This window comes from Sinohyriopsis cumingii, chromosome 7 (assembly GCF_028554795.1).
Source record: "Sinohyriopsis cumingii isolate HCF-2022 chromosome 7, ASM2855479v2, whole genome shotgun sequence".
Lineage (NCBI taxonomy): Eukaryota > Metazoa > Mollusca > Bivalvia > Unionida > Unionidae > Sinohyriopsis > Sinohyriopsis cumingii.
In genome coordinates this window covers 69,475,919-69,498,168 of record NC_142967.1, presented here as the reverse complement: position 1 = coordinate 69,498,168, position 22,250 = coordinate 69,475,919, and the positions used below count along the sequence as shown (strand labels likewise).

General features: G+C 35.9%; 2 protein-coding genes across 8 annotated transcripts in view; one reads left to right on the top strand and one right to left on the bottom strand.

Annotated features, from left to right (window-relative positions):
• Positions 1–6,579: 6,579 nt before the first annotated feature.
• Positions 6,580–9,999, bottom strand: LOC149795469 (oxaloacetate tautomerase FAHD1, mitochondrial-like). Its single transcript, XM_089965259.1, has 3 exons — positions 9,852–9,999; positions 9,021–9,117; positions 6,580–8,126 (listed from the first exon to the last, which is right to left on the bottom strand). The coding sequence occupies exons 1-3, from the start codon at positions 9,905–9,907 to the stop codon at positions 7,632–7,634; spliced, it is 648 nt and encodes a 215-aa protein (XP_089821385.1). The 5' UTR covers positions 9,908–9,999; the 3' UTR covers positions 6,580–7,631.
• A 1,271-nt stretch (positions 10,000–11,270) lies between these two features.
• The window catches only part of LOC149795468 (SMC5-SMC6 complex localization factor protein 2-like), a 115,634-nt gene continuing 104,654 nt past the window's right edge, over positions 11,271–22,250 (top strand). For 4 of the 7 annotated variants that reach the window (XM_089965258.1, XM_089965255.1, XM_089965254.1 and 1 more), the window contains exons 1-2: positions 11,271–11,352; positions 19,235–19,287. In XM_089965258.1, the coding sequence (XP_089821384.1) occupies positions 11,306–11,352; positions 19,235–19,287 (100 nt within the window). In that variant the 5' untranslated portion in view covers positions 11,271–11,305. Of the gene's footprint in view, positions 11,353–19,234; positions 19,288–22,250 lie in introns of those variants that run through there. The other 3 variants (XM_089965252.1, XM_089965253.1, XM_089965257.1) reach the window with 3 other exon arrangements.

The following is a 22,250-nucleotide window of genomic DNA, read 5'->3' as shown; positions in this document are numbered from 1 at the left end:
TGACCGAAGAGGTCAAGAAGATCAAAGAAAAGTGGTTAAAGGAAAGAAAAGAAGAAGAAAATAGAAAAAAAAGGGATGAATTTGAAAAACTGAACACAAACTGGATGAAAATCCAAGAGAAGTTCCGGGCCATGGGCCACCCGGACTGGTTGCCGGAAACAGAAAAGAAAAAGAAGAAAGGAATGATGGACAAAATAAGAGGATGGTGGAAGAAGTTAAAAAGTTAAAAGAAGAAGAAGAAAAAACCCAAAGGCCCTTTTCAGGGCCAGCCATATTTCTCGAAAAGAGATAGTCTTTGAATTGCCTACCCCTTTTTTAAATTTAAATTTAAATTTAAATTTAAATTTTAAAAAAACTTTTTTTTAAAAAAAAAAAAATCCCATGTTAAATTCCCCTTGTACGTATAGTATCCCACAATTTATTCCCATGTTAATTCCCCTTGTACGTAGAGTGTCCCACGATTTTCTCCATGTTAATTCCCCTTGTACGTAAAGTGTCCCACGATTTTTCTCCATGTTAAATTTCCATTGTACGTAAAGTGTCCCAAGGGTGTTTTTAATGCTAATTCCCATTGTACGTAAAGTGTCCCCCTTCACTACTGACGATATAATAAGAGGCGTTTGATGGATTAGCTGAGCGTTTGTTACTATGTTGAGATGCAAAGTTCGCTCCTCTGAGATGACAATACAGAAGTAACTTCAAAGTACAGCATGTAGCTATAAGTGACTTACTAATTTCAAAATCTCCATAGTGTTTCTTATTACTTTTAATTCTTTTATGATGCTGTAAAAATTAGAAGTTATGTAATTAAGCTTTCTTATATAATCATCAGTCTCTTATTCAATAACAAACGATAATTCTTTATCTAAAATAAGTTCAGTCCCTTGTAAATTAAAAATTATTGCGCTGTAATGATGATGATTATGTCGAATTATAAATGTTTGCCAATTGTCATTTATTATTAAAGTCTATGGAACATTATATCTTGGAAAGTTATGAATCAGTTCCTACTGCAGTCTCTATGTAAAATAATTGATCTCTGTCAAAGTAATTGGTATCTCAATACATATATCTGATTCTTTGAGTGTTGGTCTTAAAAAGGAAATTCGTTGATAATTCATTCAAGGTAGGCAACCTATTTAATACATAAAGGACATTCCATAAAGGTTAGTCTCCCTTGACATAGCCTCCTTGCCTGTGAGACAGCAATTATTTTTATTGTTCTATCTGATGAAGAAATGATTCATATTGTTGACAAATAGCTTTTGCACACATTTCTGTATGTATGTATGTATGTATGTATGTATGTATGTATGTAGCACCGCTCCGGTGGCCCAGTGGTTGGAACCCCGGCCGAGTCATACCAAATACTTACAAAAATGGCACAAACAGCTGCCTCGCTTGGCGCTCAGCATGAAGAGGTTAGTGTTAGGACTGGTCTGCCTGGTGTCAGGATAATGTGACTGGGTGGGACATCATGCTACATGTCCGCACATCACTATTAATAGCCGCACTGCAAACACCGTAGTAGATATGACTGAAAAATTGTTAAAGCTACGTTAAAAATCATAATCACACACACACACACACACACACACACACACACATGTATGTGTGTATGTATGCATGTGTTGGTAGTTAGGTAAGTAAGTAGGCAAATATGTATGTATGCATGTTTGTATGACATACCTATCTTGGGCTGAGTTTGTAAAATATGCCATCTAATGTTCAACACAACGTTATAAATATCCTTACGTGTTGGTAATTCAACATATTATGCCATCATATCGTTACCATCATATTTCGTGTTTTTCAGAAAGTCCCTTTTTGCATTCCTTACAAATCATCACCTTCCATATGAATTTATGTTCAATTTTTAAATGCCACTGCAGTATGATGTATAATAAACATTTATAATTTTGTGTTTTATCTTTGTCCCTCTTTTTATTTTACTTACAACCCTTTATTTCACACTTTATATTTAGGAGGAAGCTTGAGTCTGTATCTTAGATATAAACCATTATGATTTCTAGCATGATTTAAAAAAAAAACATACACGCATATCTCCAAACATAGATATATATTCTGAGATACAAACACCACACAGTCAACAAACACCACAGAGGTAGAGAGACCAAGGGGGGAGGGGAAGAATAAAATTAATGCTCACATGATATTTTCGGTTTCATAACGCATAAGTTCACTAGAAATCAAGAAAAAATATTTCATTTTTAATAACTATTTTTTGGCTAATACTGATACTCATTGTAGAATTTCAAAAATAAATATAAATCTATTTGTGTCTACATTTCTAAATCATTTATCTTTAATCGCTCAGTTAATGTTCTTAGAAAGAAAAGTCGTTAGTGTTGAGATTTGACACCCTTGAGTAAGGCATTAGCCAGAACCAAGCAACTATAACACAAAACCTTTGCACACAGCCAACACAACGTACAGAGTCACGAATCTGTCTGGGTATAAAATCGAACTGTTTCACAAGATTTCAAAAGTAAAATTAAATGTTCTGCCGTTAGTGAAAATGGTGCCAGTGTGTAAGGCATTGCAGGTATTCCAAAATATATAATATCCTACCTATACCAGAAAAAGCAAAAGCCAACAAGGTTTCTAAAATACAACAAACTATTTTTTCTCTTGAATATAGAGTAAAATTTTAAAAGGACTGTGCGGTATTGTGTGTTAAATCACAAATAATTCTTAAAGTTCTGTCACAGGTCTAAATGTATAGAATGTTCAGAATGAATGTAAATATTGAGTGTGTTGATGTACCAATGGTCTAGAATGTGTTGATGTACCAATAGGTTTGAATAGGCTAATCTTCTAACGGTCTTGATGTTTGACTGTGATATAATCCAGAATGTCTTTGAATGAATTCCACAATAATCCCAAAATAGTGCTTTAGTCAAAATGTCATTGACTAATTTTAAAAGAAATATTCTTCTAAAATTATATCTGGACACAACTAAAAGCGAATCCAAAGACCGAACAAAAAAATCTATATTAAAAATTATAGGTCTCTATAATACGACCTGTGATAATCATTTCTAATTTTAATGCATTCGATCTCTCTGTCCCTCATTTTGTTTAGTTACGATGCCATTGGCCACGAGGACTATTCGGAGGCAACTTGAATTTATAAATTTGATCCCAATCAGCACGATGCCTAGTATCGTTAAAAAACATAAACTAGAATATGTACATAAATACACATACAAGAGAGAGAGAGAGAGAGAGAGAGAGAGAGATGTACACAAACGCACATGCTCAGATATTTATATAATTAATTTCAAAATGTATTAATGCACTATATCAAAATGACACTCGACCGGTTCAAAGCTTCTAACAGATTTATTGTCATTTTTAAAATCTATTTAAAAGTTAATTTTGATGCTGAATTCCACTGATTCACTCAAGACGTTCTAAGACCACGTGACAAAAACATTCAGATCAAGGACGACACAGATCCAAGAACTCAACAGACATGCTGTCTACGATAGCTCATTTTTGAAATATAGACCAACATATAAATGTCTATTATAATTGAATACCAACGTGTGTCGTCTTCATTACTGAGTCCTCGAATGTTTGTCTGGTTGGATTGACCTAACATCGAGCAATGCATGGAAATATTATCAGCCGTGACTTTTTTTTTTTTTTTTTAGTTGAACGTAATTTTCAGACCATGATATGCTAAACATGGCGAGCATTATGACTGCTGAAGAAGGAGATTGACAATGTAATGTCTACCGACTCACGGGAAGCTACTGGCAAGCTTTCTCCACCAAGCAACATGTTTGCTTCATCCTCTAAGAGAAGACGTCAGAATGGTATATGAATGTTATTCAAAGTAGTTATATTGCATCATTCGTTGTTTACAAAACTACACAATATGACACAATACAAAATAAATATGAATATACGCAGCATATAATGTAAATGAAGTCGGATACATATACATACATACCAGCTTAAAGATTCAGTTGAATGCAACGGTGCTGGCGTTGAGGTTGGACATTGTGTGGTAACTAAAACACTTTTACATGCATATCTATTTAATTTTATTTCATTGTACAAATAAATTTCAGTCATTGCAACCACACACCGTTCGAATATTTATTCAAAATAAGATGATACGAATCTCACATTATAAACTTATTAGACCAAATTTTAAAAAACCATAAAAGGTAAGCGAATCGCACAGTAACCTCAGTGGGTATTTATAGGGTTGTGAGTATATCTAAATGCATGTAAGAGTTTGTTCCCGTGAACTGCATTCACCGCTGGCAGCACCGCAATAAGAAAGATAACAAAAATTTATTTTTTAAATAATTAAACGAAATAAAGTAAAGCAAAGTCATTTGCAATTAGACAAATGCTGATATGTATTTTATGCTTTCTTTAGTATGGACATTTGTGTGTGTAAACAAGCAAACAAACATACAACAAAAAGAAAAACAAGTAACAAAAACCAACAACTTGTTAGAAGCCTCATGCTGCCATTCACAGCATCAAATCCAATAATTCTAAATGTTGTTGACTATCCGTTTATCTCATCTATGGTTTTTGCTTCTCTGAACCTAGAAAGGGTTTCATAAAATCCCTCCCATTGGTTAGTGAGTTACTATTGTTGCATTAACATTGAAAATATTTTTTTAAATTGTGACCGCTCTCATTCCCTTTGTTGCTACTGGTGCCATAACTATCTGCTATCTCCGTAACTAAGCGCCAACGACTTGAAGTTTCCTTGCGCAATATCAAATAATGACTTTTCATGCCTTTTTGTTGTATTACTCGTCAAGTCTGGGTTGTTGTTGTTCCAAGATAATACCAAAGTCAATCAATTTATCAAGAAGCTCCCGATAAGTATATGATAAATCGTACATCGTTGACAAATCAGTATATCGTATTTAAGCGAAATAGTGATTTAATTTTGTCTGCAACGTTAGAAAAACTCCATTGTATTGGTAATATGGTCATATAATTAGATGCGCTCATAAATCGTTTTAATTGTGCTTTGTAAACCGGCATTTCTGTAAGATTATAAGCGCACTGCCGATTTTTAGCTGTCACACATTAAGTTCTCACGGTTATCCAATGTGTGTAGCCAGTATGAATTACGGCGGTTTGACTTTGCAACCCTAAATGAATCCTTATTGTACCTAACAACAGACAGGAAGGCTAAGCGGATGTTTCAAACTAAAGACGTCTCAAACAATTGCGCGTGCCATCGTAGTTGTAATCGATATTGACCGTACATAGTTATACTGACTTTCACTTTCAAGTACAACCAACTCAAGCTTCGACGTGTGAATCGAACCTGCATTAACCTGATCAGCAGTATAACAAGGTAACTGATTAAGCCAACGCGAATACATAACAAGTAAATTAAAGAACTCATACATGAAGTTAAGAGGCTGGTGGAAAAACATGTTTCTTCCATCATACTAACTCAATGTCTAAATTACGCCATTCTGAATTACTATTCCTTGGCTTATTATGTACTTATCTCGTGTAATGGCAAGCATACATAGTCATGGAATAATAGTCATTGCTTCCTTAAACAAGAACCAGTTCCGCTAAACTAGGAGATAAAAGAGAGCTACACTAAGTCTGTATACAAAATATTGATGTGTCTGCCGATAGTGCCTAGCAACAGCTGCACTGATAACTGAGGGCATCACTCGTTTGCAATGGTTTTTCCTATATTTGTATTTTGGGCTACACTCATATACTCACCTCTGTCTGCGTGGGTTCGAGTCTCGGATTCGGCTAATGTGGGTATGTGAGAAAGCTTGCCTGTAGCGTCTCATGGGTCGGTGGTTCTTTTCGGAGTTTTTCATGGTTCTTCCTCCACCATTAATACTGGCCGCCATGTATAGCCTATTGTGTGCTGAAAAATGGCGTTAAACCCTACAACAAGAACACTCATATACAAAGGTTGTTTCTGTAATACATTTGCAATAACGGTAGTACATTTGTTTAGCACGCAAACATTGATCCAAATCATAGCAGTGGCCATTGGATGCACTCATGATGTACCTACTTAACTGCGTCGAACCTGCGCATTATCCGCGTTTGAATTTGTATTCATATTTATCCTATCGACGGAGTTTATGTTACAAATAGTATAATAGCAGTTCTATTGGTTACTGATCTAGGTTGAAGTCTTTTACTTCACATGACTATCCCCTTGCATGGGCGCCTGTTGGTAACTTTCACGCATGAGCATGTGTGTGTGATGTGAGGACCAAGTCGTGGGGAAGGGTAGAAGGCTTTTACCTAGATCACTAATAAAAATAAACAACTATTATCACATGTTCCTGAAGTTCTTCTAAACCTCTTTCAAGCCCTCTAATAATATACAAAAATGTTACGATGGCTGAATATAATTGATGCATTTTCAGGTTTTCTGGTGACGTACACTTATAACCTCTCTTAATTTATATTGGATGACGAGATTTGTAAATATACGGTCTATGACCAGTAAAAATTACCCAATATGCAGCTGCATTGGAGGGTAAGGCGGAAAAGGGAATTTGAGAATTTAATATTACACGTGCATTGTCTCTTGTTAGGAGATTTAATATGACATTATAAAGCTGACATAGTGTCAGGTCATATATTATTCAACAGAAATGAAGCATATGTTATAAAAGACGTATAAAATATCTTTTGGCCTTTTGTCATTCTTGGTAAGGGAACCATGATTTTACTAAGAAATATACGTGCATAACCACTCAGTAAAACCACGCTGATAAGTACGTGGCTAGCCTTACATTGTCTGACAACTTCACACCCAAACTATCTTCTGCCAGATTACATTACACTTTATGACACCAAATTTCTAAGGTTCGTGTAATCCGCCAAGATGGCGGCCGACGAATTTGTAGTTCTCATATATTTGCACACACTGAGGAACATATCAAACTTTATCACTTTACTTACTAAAGGTGCTTTCATTTTATTTTAAGCAATATTGAGGTGCATGATTTTAACATCGGCGGAAATAATAAAATTAAGAATCAAAACGAAATATAATGTTATACACGACGACAGCACATGCTGTAGCCAGATGAATGGTTATTTTAAATAAAATTGTATCAAACAATTCAAGCTGACTTTCAAGTGAACCAATACAATGCTCATTTGGATGCAAATGTTTTTTTTTCGTAAATGTTATATTTAATTGGATGAGAAATAAAAATAGGAAAGCCTGTATTTATACAATGTTTGCGGCATTCTACTTAAAATTTTGATTACCCTATTAACGAGTTAGTGATTTATCATGAAGGTCAACACCAACGCCGGATAACTCGTCATAAAAGGTCATTATGTTCGAATCTAATTCACAATTTTTTAAAATAAATTTAATCATTTATTCTATTTTATCATGAAATTCGTTTATAAAGCCTCTGTGCGATCACATACATCGAAATATACCGTTCATATTTCATAAATCTCCACGGAGAAACCAAAACTATTAACATACTTGGATTATATCAGTCCGAATATAAATAAATGAGAAATACATTTCTGCATAGCAGCAAGGGTAGCAACACATCCTGTTTATATGGCTGTATCACAATCTGAAGGATCGTCCTAAAGATACAACATCACTTGCCCCTTTTCTCTACTTCAAACTTAATGGATACTAGATCTGAGAGTCCTGCCTCAATCACGTCCCCTGCCGTGACAGGTCCCACACCAGATGGCGTGCCTGTGAGGATGATGTCCCCGGCCTCCAGAGTGAAGTACTGACTGATGTAGCTTATGAGGTAAGGCACACTAAATATCATATCCTTTGTGTTTCCATTTTGCCTCATGGTGTTGTTCACCTTCAACCAAAGCCCGATTTGTTCAGGATTCTTAACTTTGGACTTGTCAATGAAGTCGCTTACTGGGCACGAAGTATCAAACCCCTTTGCTACTGACCAGGGCTGGCCCTTATTCTTCGCCTCGTCCTGGAAATCTCGTGCTGTCATGTCCAGGGCTAAAAGGTACCCAGATACGTAGTCCATTGCCTTCGTCTCCGGTATATCATTTCCATGCTTGCCGATAACGACGCCAAGTTCGACCTCATGGTGGAGAGAGGTACAGCCCTTTGGTATCTGAAGCGGGAAAATTATTGCAATCAGATAGAGTATGACTAGATGGATAAATCAACCCTTCCCTAAATCCGTGATGTTTCTGATGGACTATGTATGGGTCACACAAACACAGTACATAAGCATAAACACAGTTTTGGGTAGCTAATTTATCCGAGTATATGGCGACATATATGCGGATTGTTCAACAAGTCTTCGGATTTGCGTCGGAATGCGTAAATTTGCACATTTTTCTATCATTTGTGAAGTTTCTTGTCAATCTGCAGATGATTTTCTGCTCTCTCTCTCTCTCTCTCTCTCTCTCTCTCTCTCTGTGCTAATAAAAGTGAAGTTTCAAATATTTAAACTATTTAAAAACAAATTTTATTTTACGCTGACCGTATATCAAAATTATTTGATCTCAGACTGCATGGATTAATAAATATGCTGTAAGATTTAAAAAGAGATAGTGCGCGCTCCTGGAGTATCAGAACATGCGCAACGAAGTTACGGATTTTTTATTTGTGGATTTTTGCGCCAAATTTATTGATTTCTTTTTTCCTTCAGGTTCTCGCGTCCGAAGAATTATTGTACAGCCAGAAAATGTTGTAATTTTTATATATTATTTACAAGGATAAGTATGCCCTACCATAATCGTAATATTAAAGGCGCACGGGCTTTTGCAAACAGAAAACGAAAATTCTGCATATATGAGATTATGATTCTCGTATGATTCACATGTCGTGCAACATACATGTAGGTTGTATAGATGTGACATATGTGACAGATATTTCAATATTAATAGGCACGCGAAAGACAGAGATGAATGAAGTGAAACATTTGAATGTCATGTAAAACACAGATCCCAACTTTCCTCCGACATTTTTTCCCCCTCTAGCTTTATGTTCGTCGGCTTACCTTAATTTTTTGGCCTTGACTTATATAGGATGAGGTCGGTTTAAGAAACAGAATCGGTTTCGTCGGCACTTGGTTTCCAAGTTCCGCAGCGTGGGCTCTGTTGGCAAAAAATAGTGTTGCATGTATTAGGTGTGAACTATCACAATATTATAAAATAGCTAACTTAGGACTATCAAATATATAAACGTTAGTGTGACACTATTCTTGACTACTTCCAACCTGCGAAAATCCAACAGTCCAGTTTGATATTCACAAAACGTCTTCCAGTCTAGTTCGATATTCACAAAAGTTTAGGTCGAAAGTACAAAGCTTTAGCAACTCCGAGTCGTTTTAGTTGAGGAAACCTGCACGGCGTGAGGACGAAAACATTCAAGGTATTAAACCAAGAACCTCATAGGTTGAAAACGAGTACGTTTTGCTCTAATTCATATAAATGAAGAAAACTGAGACGCAACTAATTTCTACTTGTGTTAATATTCTTTTCTATTTTGATTAGTATGCAATTATAATATTTAAGTTGGTTAAAAAAAATCTAAACGAAAAAAAACAACAACCCAAAACTTCAGGTCTACTAACAGGAAATGAAGAACAGAGCTTAGGTTATTTTTCCTTTGTTAAAAATCATCAACATGTCAAGTTCCGATTTGACCTTTTGTCATGAATTAATCGGTAAACTAGGTCCACAATTTCATGGGAGTTAACTCCGCTTTGACCTAGCTCTTGAACTCTGCAGCGCCCTATGTGCCATTGCAACTAAGCCTAAAAGTCAATCTGATATTTGGAACAAAATTGTGCTGTTCTACTAAAATATATAGTCTAAATCTATCTGACCTGTAATTTCTCCCCACTCCTATTATTTTCCTCCCGATTTCCCTGAAGTTACTCATGTCCTTCGCCTCGACGCTGACGTGCTTTTTCTAGATTACTGTACGGGACAATGTACGCATCAAAGGTAACTCTTCCACGTAGCGGAATTCGAATCTTAAATTATATTCAAATGAAAATTGTGATGCACTTCCCACTGGAGTTAAATGTATAAGGTCATAATTGCACAGTGGCAGCGCGAGGCAGGAGGAGCCCGAGGGGAGTGTTATTTAGTGACGCCTCTACCAAGGCACCCGGGGACAATGTTCTTCTGTTCTTTAGTCATACCCCCCCTCCTACTTTGTTATTGAAAACAGTCTTTGTTATGTCAGCTGCCAACATCCCTACCACATCTTAAATATAAGTTTTGTAAAGAATTGCACCTGTTACTCTCAGGTGAATTTAAAAATCGATGAAAATTTCAGCGGAGAAAGAGCTCCTGACGGTACCCCCTTCATCCGCCGCTCGCTGACATTTACCCCCCTCTCAATACCACCTCCCACTGCGTCGCCACTGCCTTAACAGGTGAGTACAAAACGTTCCTCTTTCTTTGTATAAATGGTGATGAATTGGAAACAGCTAATATTGGGGACAGTTCAAGAGTTTTTCTTCCACTATTTCTTAATAATAATAATAATAATAATAATAATAATAATAGTAGTAGTAGTAGTAGTAGTAGTAGTAGTAGCAGTGGTAGTAACAGTAAGTAGTAGTATTTCTATTTATAGTTGAACAATGAATAAATCAACGAAAAACGAAGGTACCGACCAACCAATGAATCGAAAATGGAAACTGATAAATTTAATATCATTTCGAAATAGAGATGTTGGCATCTTATCATATAAGCTATAATAAAGATTATAAAAGAATTTATTCCGCATTATTTTGGATGCCCATCTTTTCCGTCGTCAGTCTCAAATGCCTTTGAATATTTAAAACCACAAGTGTACAACTTTATTTTATACTTTTCCATAGGCAGTAGTACGCTTCTAGCTTCGTCGGAAAAAGCAATAATTTCTTTAGCAAATTTGAATGTGTGTTTTCTCTCAGAATGAGATTAAAAACTAGTTAAATCATATTACGTAAAAATTGTTAATCTATAGAAAAGTAGCGTGGAAAGTATCGAAACACTCTGAATTTTTTCAAAAGAGAGATAGTAAAGTGAAAGTAACTGAAAAAGATGACTAGGTTCTTTCAGCTGAGATACTATAGTAACTATCCGAGTATTTTCAATTATTGTCAAGAGTCAACAATTTATCTATTCATTTATTTATGAATACACTTTTCCAATATACTGTAAAAATTCTTGCTTAAGAAAGATCCGGTAGCTACATTGTTCGGGAGCGGTGCCGTCTAGAAAGAGTCCAATAAGAATTTAGGTTCCGCCTCGGAAGTGGCGAGAGCAAATTTCTTCCGGATAAATGTTGAGCAATTTTGCCAATGTTATGAAGCGAAAAGCGATAGCGGGGTATACATTGATGCGAAGAATTACAAATTCAGCGATCTTTTCGAAAGACAAACATGTCTCAAAACAAATTATTTCATGACCAATTTCTAAGGCCATTATAACAAATTGTTATCGACCAGTTTTTTATTATTGTTCAATTTGTTGTAAATATTTTGGTAGAAGACCAGTTCTCGCCTCCTAGGGTATAATTACTAGTTCCGCATAGCATCGCGAATGATATCCAAGTCTATTTATCGTTGAATTTTCAAGTCAGCATCTCTAAATGTAGCTAAAAGTACCAAACTATACCAAACTAGTTCGTGCATAAGTGATTTATACATGGCCCTGTCGTCGTGTCATAAGTTTCGGAGCGTGACGTTATTATGTACATTTGAGAGCGTGACGCATGTAGGTGAAGTTGTTTGCATTCGCAACATGCGCAATGGAGAGAATGTTGACATATCTTTGCTACCTTGATATTTTTGGATAATGTAATTGTGTGAATTAAACATGATCTAAGCACACAGTCCTACATGTAAGACATAGCACATGTTGATTTTGTTTAGGTGCAATGTCTTACTGTCCAAATAACGGCCTTGTATTTTATTGACATCGGAATGAGTAGTCAAAGTTTTAGGAATATCTCACACATCTGGCAGCCTATATCGACACTCTTCCACCAATTTATGTGTAATTTATATACTTACTGTGCTGTCTTTATCCTGGCAGAATGAAAATATGACACTAGCAAATGGATGCCTTTTCATGTTCCATTGACATACATTTGAATTTGTTGCAATGTGACGGTAGTTGAGGTATGCCGAAGTATGTTTAAGTAGGTACATGTGGTGGATATGTTTCTTGAACGAAACGAAACGTTGCTTTACAGTTCCAATAGGCTTATTATATTTTTATTCGTTTCGTTAAAGAATAATATTTCCACTTAAACCGATTTCTGCATTCTCGGCTTTAATTGCTTTCCAGTCAACTGAAATGTAGGTCAACGAAACATGAAAACTGGTCCATTTCTTTTGTGAAAATTTGAATTTATTAGAGAAAAGACATCAGAATAAGTAAAGTCTGACTAAAACATTATTACCTTACTTTGTACAAAAGCTCCGTTATTTTAGTTGCCAGTTGTTCGAGATATTCATGAAAATTTGACTTTCGTTACGATGTTAGTCGACATCAAAACACTATACACAGCGCTGTTAGTTAGGCTGTAAGACCCTGACACCCAAAACATAAATATCAGCATGAGGTCTTACATGTAGGACTAACAGTAGACCAAAAGGGTTGCTCCCATTTGCGTGAATGATTATCTCCATGGGTACACATCCTAATGCTTTTTAAGGGGGTGCTCACTGGTTATTATGTAATTTTGAGGGAGTGATGTAGGTGAAGATTGCATTTCAGGAAACTCAGCGAAATTCTTTTTCTTTAAAACTCGAACCCTATGCAAAATACAAAACTAGAGCACCACCTTAAAACAAATGATTCTTTTGCAACTATTTTACTTTCATTTCATTATGTATGATGTTCTGAACAAAATCGTTCATTAACATTGATGTTATGCATGAAAATAAGGTCATGCTTAGATAATATGTACTGAGACAGTATTGTGTGTGTAATGGTGTTAATTATGGGCAAATTAGAAGTCTTAGAAGATAGGAGTGATCTGAACTTAAATTGAAAATTGTTAAGTTAAATGAAAGGAATACACCACTCCCTCGATAACTTAATAACTCATGAACCTGCTTATAATGCGGGGTTAGACGTGGATCCCATTTTTTAAAACCAGAAAATACCCCCCAAAATTGATCCCTATTTATTGAACTTGAAGAAAATTGTGATCAAAGTTGGTAAATGAAACATCGATATATATCGCTTGGTTTATGGTCAAAAACAGTATATAGGACCTGGAAATTTAAATCAACATTTTAAAATCATCAGCTTTTAATAAGAAGTTATATAATTGGTTACATTTTCTTTCCAAATGACATTGTTAGTGCACCATATTTAAAGATATTCAAGGAAATTTCGATCAATGAAAATCTCACTTATGCCTAGTTTAGGTAGTACAGTAATATTTAAATGCCAATTAAATAATATTTATTAACCCTTTACCTAATGCAAGCGTCTTTGGACGCCTCTACTCCATTTGCATGGAAGCGCCATTTGACACCTCAACTCCATTCGAATGGGAGTGCCTTTTGATGCCTGCTGTAAACATCAGCCATTTTGAGCCGGTTTTCATAGCGCCACCTTTGGGGAAACTACTACATTCATTTCTGCAAATGACAATTACGTCAGATCAAGTGGTCACTGTTTATGCACTGGTCGATATCTGCTATTTAAAGTAACTGGGTTGTAATCTCCACTCTCCAAAATGGTGGTCGCAGATTTCGTTCAGTACTTATGAAGTTTTCACAATTAGAATCACAACTATGAAAGATTCAATAACTTAGGTAAAGGCTCTGATGTTGATATAGGCAGTAATTAGTTTTGATAAATTATCAAATTCAGATGACTTAGCGATGTAGACGCAGACGAAAAACTTGTAAATTTAGAGTATGAGAAATGGGGGCCCCGAGTGGCCAAGTGGTCTGATGCACTCTCCGTTACGGATCACTGCCATCTCACCTCTGTCTGTGTGGGTTCGAGTCTCGGATTCGGCCAATGTGGCTATGTGAGAAAGCTTGCCAGTAGCTTCTCGAGGGTCGGTGATTCTTTCCTGGGTTTTCCTGGGTTCTTCCTCCACCATTAATACTGGTCGCCATGTATAGCCTATTGTGTGCTGAAAAATGGCGTTAAACCGTACAACAACAAGTATGAGAAATGGCAGCTACGGTTGGTCACGCGGCCTCACTGACATGACGGTGAATGAGTTCTCTCAAGATTTTAAAGCACATTAAATTTCTTCCGTGAAAAATAATTACACAGCTATAACAATCGGACTTTGCTCTTATATTTTTCCACATGTAATAGATGTCTACCAAAAATGTAAAATGGTTAAAATTGCTGTTAAACGTAACAAGCACTACATTACTTAACAGTTCACAGGCAGGCCTATGCGCATGGAGTCGAATAGGTAAAAGGTGTTCAGTTTATAGTGCGCTGCACTTTGTAACTATGCTCTATGAGGTAAAGGGTTAAGTTATATTTGTGTTTTATTTTTATCTCAAAGTTCCTCTTATGTGTAATCATCATTAATGCAATGTGTATTTAAACGTAAAATGTGTCAATCTACCATAACAGCCATGTCCGCAAGCGTTTCTCTGAGAACCTAATTAAGTGCTGACCATGTTTTGATAACTGACTTGCGGAAGTATTTGTTGTATTGTTGCACTGAATTAAAAGCTGGCCTCCTTTGTATTATCAAGGTAATTATATCTTTTGATTCAAATAAAGAAGGTGGAAGAAAAGAAAAGTTAAAAGGCATGCAAATCTATCCTCCTTAAAATCGTGCGGCCTAGGCCGTTTGTTGGGTGAACTTTCTTCACTTGATCAGTCGAACACTGTTATAATGTTATTGTGTATGCAACATAAGCTACCTTAAATTAATCGACTCATAATTGTGATCAATGACAGGAAGGCAACCAAGCGAAACAAATACTTCACAAAATAAGGAGCTTGGTTTCACAGATACGGACCATTGTAGGCAAGTGAGTTTCAGAGAATTCCTGAACTGGCACTTAGAGATATCCTCAAGGACGATAAGAAGTTTCACTATTACTTCCAATGAAATCACAACGTCAATGAAATACTAATTGAACAATACAAAATTTGAGTTTCGACATAGACGATCGTCTCATGAAATAAATGTCACTAGGTTTTGAAAATAAACAATCTTGTTTGGTGGTGTATCAACAGTTAGTCAAGTTCCCTGCTACACTTACTCTTGACTTGGCATTACACTATTATATACCACTCCGGGAACCAGACTAATGAACAAAATAAAGAGCAGTGATGTAATACACCGATATTTTCACTTACATGTGATGGTAGTTGAAACCAGTTGGAACAATCTTTCAGATATTGTTGTCATTGTGATTGTAAAATAAGGAATCAGTTATTAAACAGACAAGTTCCCTACCCCCACCACAGGGTTTTCTTGAAGTGTAAGTGGATTATTTCAAGTTTTGGAAGTCCCTTGGTAACTCGTGGCCTTGCTTAAAGTGCAGTCTATATTTGTGGACCCTGTTGTGCGTGAGTGATCGAGGGAGAAGTGTATGTAGTGAAAATGTTTCTTTCAATTTATTTGTAACGAAACCAATAAATAAATGATGACAAAGCATTTATTTTTATCAAATAAAGAAATAAATGATGACAAAGCAAATTGACTTTCTTACATATTAAACAAAAAACAAATATTTTAACCTTTGACCTTCATGAACCTTGTCTGTTCCACCCCTTTTCAGACTACAATTTATTGATGATATCTCGGGATTAATTATGGAAGGTTTCATGGTCCTGTCTCTCAGCATAACATTGGTTGCTATGTTGAAAAAATGTAATGTTTATTTTTAAAATAGCTCATGTTTCATCATGGTGGAGGGCAGGGTTTGTGTAGGACACGGACACTAATAAATACTCTTCTGTGGGAGGATATACAGGAGAATTATTCAAAATGACTGTTTTGATGCATGTGACTTAAATGTTTCTGCCATACAGCCATGTGTACCTTAAAGGGGAGGTCTATAGATATTATGAACTTCTGAAAGAGTGGCTGGTGTAAGGTGAAGTTGTTTACATTTGCAGCATTCACAGTGGAGAGAATGTTGGTTTAACTGTTACTTTCATGTACTGTGGCTGAACTGATAGCACATTCATTGAGAAAAGTGAAATTCTTGCAATATTTAAAAAAAACAACTATCCATTATAACACACAGGTCTCTTTTCCACTAGCCAGAGCTGTGTTGCGTACACTGACAAGGGACATAACTCTTCTCAAGCCAACCTGCAATCTCTTAGTTAAAGCAGATATTTGGAATGAAGAGACACATTTAAGTTCTAAAATATAGTGAATATAAACTAAATGAGCCAGTGTCATGACATGCAACACAAAAGATAATTCCATGGGTACACATCCTAAAGCTCTTTAAGGGGCTCTCAGACTTTTCCTGCTCGTCTTAGTGTAGGTGAGGAGGAGTAAGCATTATTGTTATTTGACAATGGTTGCTGATGGTAATTATGATTTGGTTTCTCTTGTTGGTTAATCTTGGTTTCTGGTTAAGAATCGGCTACCTTCAGTAGCTCCATTTCCTATCGAGTGCCCCAATCTCCTTTGTATCTGTGATGAGGATGATGAAGATAGACTCCTTTGATGATGATCAGGACTCAGAAAAAGGTTCCATTTGTGTTAGTCAAATATTAGCAACTGACTAGTACTATGGGTGACAGTTGATACGCTGTGACAAGGCCAGCAACTTATGGTAAATGATGCATTGCAGGAAATGTGAGAATCCATATTTGACTGAACTGTCGATTTGGAGTAAGTTTATTTAATGTATGATTATTTTGAAGAGTTTTCATTCAGAAATAGTAGGTTCTCAGGGTTTTATTGCTGTGAAATATTTGTCCCTAAAGTTCTACTTAAAGCCGATGTTTTTCGCACACACCATCATTTACCTGAATGTTTGATTAATACAGAATTTAAAGCAAATTGTAACTTCATTTGAAGCAAAAATCCTTCATGGCATCTTAAAATTCATGAAAAGCATCACTTCTGATGACATGGGTTGTGGTGGTTGTGTGAGAACTGGTCCTCCACCAAATTCCGAATTTATATGGGTTGGACCATCCTCCACTGAAAAGGCTGGTGTAGTTTTCAGGCATAGACAGTAATGTGAAGAAGAAAAAAAAGAAAACATGACTGAGAACAAATGGCTTGTGTTATTAATCTGAATCTATTTACAGTACATCACATACTTAGTTGAACACATTCCTTAGAATTAATGAAAAAATGTTCATTTACCTTCTGTACCCGTTTAGAAGTTAACTGCAAACTGCACAGACCCAGATATGTCTTTGCATAATGTACCAGCAAATCTGGGTCTATGCAGTTTGTACTTAATAAGTGAGTATAAATGGTGAGTAAACATATCATACTACTACTACTACTACTACTATTAGTAATGAGTCGTACTTGTCCTTTTCTTTATTTATTCAAGAAAATTCAGACAGCTTTTTACATAGGTTTTTGAGACCGCTCCAGTGGCCTAGTGGTTAGAGAGTCCACCTCTGATGCGGGAGGTCGTGGGTTCGATCCCTGGCCGAGTCATACCAAAGACTTATAAAAATGATGCTAACAGCTGCCTCACTTGGCGCTCAGCATTAAGAGGTTAGTGTTAGTACTGGTCGGCCTGGTGTCAGGATAATGTGACTGGGTGGGACATCATGCTACAAGTCTGTGGCATGATGGCCCAGTGCTAGACATCACTATAAACTGCCACACTGCAGACATCGTAGCGATATGACTGAAAAATTGTTAAAGCTGTGTTAAAAATCCAAATCACACACACATACACACATAGGTCTTTGGTACTGGGAATGGAGTTCTTTATTTGTGAATAACCATTTCCCCAGTTTACTCTAGGACGTTTGTCTTGTTGGTTTTATTGGCCGTTTTAACACATTATTGGCTGTATGATGCAGAGGAGATTGGAGCTGAGTGCATTTTCCAAGGTCACCGAAGCGGTCAACCAGGTTTGGCCTGGGCAGTATTGTTCCATGACCATTGGATTACAAGTCCAATGCTCTACCAACTGGACTTACAAGGTTGATATGACTGTGATTGTGGGTTTCGCACTAATTTCTAAAGAATAATGTTAAACAATAAACTGAATGCATGCAAATGGTGCATAATAATTGCAAGCCTTTGATTTCAGTCAAACTTGGGAAAAGGCAAAACTAGCTTTTGTATACAGGTTCACCTTTCAGAATTGTTTTCTTAATAAACACCATACAGTGAGTATCATTGTTATTATTATTATTATTATTATTGACTGTCTGGTGGCCATGGGGTTAGAGCATCTGCCTTGGATGTGGAAAGTTGCAGGTTTGAACCTTGGCTGAGTCATATCAAAGACTTATAAAAATGATACATTCAGCTGCTTTGGTTGGCACTCATCATTAAAAGGTTAATGTTAGGACTGGTCGGCATGATGCCCCAGTGCTAGACATCACTTTAAACTGTCACACTGCAGACATCATAGCGATATGACTGAATTTTTTTTAAAGCTACGTCAAAAATCCAATCACACACACACATATTATTATTATTATTTTATTATTATTATTATTATTATTATCAAAGATTGATTTCTGTGCAATATTCAGCAAAATCTTAAAACATGTGTATGTTGTTTTTTCTCAAATGTATATTCTGCAAAAGATTGCTGTATCCTGCTCACTTTAATGATGTCTATTTCATATTTGCCTTAAAATTGAAAGACAATAACATTTAAGTGCTGAATACAGTTATGAGATCATTTGACATGTATCACTAAGGGTTCTTTATAGCTACTTATTGCCCTTTTGTTGTCTTTTACATTTCTTTTGTAATCCATTATATTACTTTTATGAACCTTTGTGCCTCTTTGATGGTCCTTTAGGAAAACTTGTGGCATTTGTTAGAGCTATGGTTTTGCACATTCAGTTAAGTAATAGTAATAATAATAATAATATATTTCAAAGACGGTACTTCAGTTATTTACAAAATCCATGTACTGTAACTATTCAGTTAGATCTTAATTGCATATTTTTTGTCACGTCTTTTGAAATATTACAGTGGAGGAAACTCCTTAGCTCTGGAAGTGAACCCGGTTACCACATTATTTTCTTGCATTTCTAGTTTAGCAGAATGAAAATAACAGTAATTAACAGATTTTAATTGTTTCAGATTGCAGTCAATAGCCAAGTTTTTCAAGGTTTCCACAGGACCAGAAACAGAGGGTATGTTTGTTATCTCTACATCCCCAATTTCATCCCTTCCCCACCTCACAGGAGTAGATAAAGTGTCCTGCATTCTTTTGACCCTTTTGGAGATGTAGATTTTGTCCTAATAATTGATTGTTGGGGTAAGTGATAGATTCAAAGAATAAATCATGCTCTGTAATTTACTAACATATAAGGTCAGTCCAACTGCACACACCATAGTCCTTTATCCACCATTGCATAATGCACTGGCAGATCAGGGCCTGTTTACTTTGTTCTACTGATCACTCTCTACAAACTGCTACAACCCAGATCTGTCAGTGTTTTATGCAATGCCTGGTCTGAATCTGTTTGCAGTTTGACTTTAGTTATAATCAAGTATATACAGTATTCAGAAGGCACTGCTAGAGAAATCCCTTGATAATTTACTTAGTTCTGCTCGAAACAGTCAAGCTAACAAAGCAATACAAATAATGCAGTTAAGTTTCAGCAACCTATAGCTTACAGATTGTAAATAATGTTCATTGAGCTGTTATTATTATTACTATTATTATTATTGACTGGCATTTTGTTTATTCCACCCACACCTCCCACCCCAATACTTTTGCATCCATCAAATTTTGGATCATTTTCATTATGCCAATGTTTAGTTCCTATACTTCAGTTATTGACCCCCTACTAACATGTTCAGGTTGTTTTCCCCTGTATGTTTGTCCATATGAACAAAATCCAGGTAAGTGATGTCCAGCATTGACTGTATAAATGTGTGTCCTATGAATTTTGTAATGAAATTAAAGTTGCCAAAATGGTCTGTATATACTGGCTTTTAAATTGAGCCCAACTGCAAACAACATAGACCCTGATTTTTTGTTGCATAATGCACTGGCAGGTCAGGGTCCATGCTGTTCTACAGATTACATGTAACAAACTGCTTAGACCCAGATCTTGCGGGGAATTACGTGGCAGCTAGTTTTTTGTGCAGATTGCAAATTGACTTATAAGCGAGTATGTTTGGTAAATTATTCCAGTATTACAACCTATTATTATTACAACACACATATTTGTTTGTTTTGTAATGCCCTTATTGACAAGCAGAATTCAGTTTACAACAGTTGCCTTACATGTCAAACATCTAGCAACAATTGGTCAGAGTGTTTGAGAAATCAGACAAGAAAATCAGCTGCGGTAAATAGCTGTTACATTAGTGTCTTTGGTGTGCAACATCATTTTTTGCAAAAAATTGCTTATAGTAAAATTATAGGTATAAAATGCCTAATGATTTATGCAGCCGTCTTGAAAAACATATCCCATTCAAAGTAACGTTTTGACTCAGATTTTGTGGTAAAGAATGTTTTAAAAAATACGAACTCACCAGAGACACTAAAGTGGATACTAATTGTTTCTTCTGGTTTTCTTGTTTGAGTGGCTCTTGTTATTTCTGATACTTCAACCAGTTTTTTCAGTCAGCCGATATTAACAGTAATACAGAAACAGAGATTTCACTATGGTTGCACAGCTACTGGTAGCTCATACTGTCAGGGGCAGGAATGGTTGGTACAAGGCCTGATTTTAGCAATACACATGCCAATCAACCAGTCTCATCAATGCATGGTTTATCATTTGCATAAATTAGTGAAAATTATGTGGTAAACAATATTTGTCAGAAAATGAGTGAGTTTCTGACCTTTACAGGAGGTGAATGGATAATCAACACCACAACATTTGTGCAATCCAATTCCAATATTGTCACTGTCAGTCACCAGTTTAATCCACACATTCTTAACAACCATGGTTCAGAGTGATTTGTTTTTTTTTTTACATGCACTGCGTAAAATGTTTAGTTTTAGTGGCATGGTTCGAGTTTTAGTCTTTAACCTAAGCATTGCTTACAGATGACGTCACTTACAGTCATTTAGAAATAGAAGCAACAGTATCCAATCAAGCTGGTCCCTCAGCAAACAAACATGGTTATTCATTTGTTTTGAACAAGAAGAAATTAAAGCTTGGATCAATATCTGTGAAGCAGTAAGACGAGTGCTTTACATTTTTATTGTTTTGTGCACCAGCATTTCGCCACACACAACAGCACTGGAAGGAGAGTCCGCATATGTATTTGATGTCTTCTGGCTTGGTTTTGTCATTGACTACAAATAATAAAACTAGCCTCAATATTCAGATAATTACAGCTGTCATCATAGAATATGGTGACTTCATCTAAAATTGCGTGTGATAAAGATCTACATGCCCGAAGAAGAAATATGTCTTGTTGAAAAACCGGTTGTACAGATAGATTTAGACTGGTCAAGAAGATGGAGAAAGAAAAAATAGCAGACAGTACAATAGATACAATGAAGCTTGATGCTTCCAACCTATGGAAAATGGTTTAAAATAAGTTGACACGAAAGGAAGAGGGGTCCATCAAAACAGTTAACTTTGAATACTAGATTGTTTATGAGCTATTTGATTTAATCCCAACACTACATCTTAACATAATGTGCTATTTGGTGTAATCCTAACATAGTTTCCTATTGATGTTTGCAACAGCTTTAAGTCACAATGAGATTCTCACATGTGTGATGGAGGAATGGATATGCATTCTCACATGTGATGGAGGAATGGATATGCATTCTCACATGTGTGATGGAGGATTGGTTATGCATTCATTATAATAGATGTCATACTGGAAATAAATGGAGTGGTGGCCATACAGTTATGTTATGACCTTTAATTGTATGTGTGACTGCATATTATGTACATACATTACCAACAACTGCTTTCTCATAATCTCTTAATTGAGAATGCAAGTAAATAGTCTCTCTATCAATCTGTCTCTAGTATCCCTTTAAAAAGGAGAAAGATTCAGGTATTTTAATGTCATAAACTTAATCCATAATAGTTGATTTTGCACCATTGCTTTTTGTATGTGTGTGTGTGTGTGTGTGAGAGAGAGAGAGAGAGAGAGACAGAGACAGAGAGAGAGA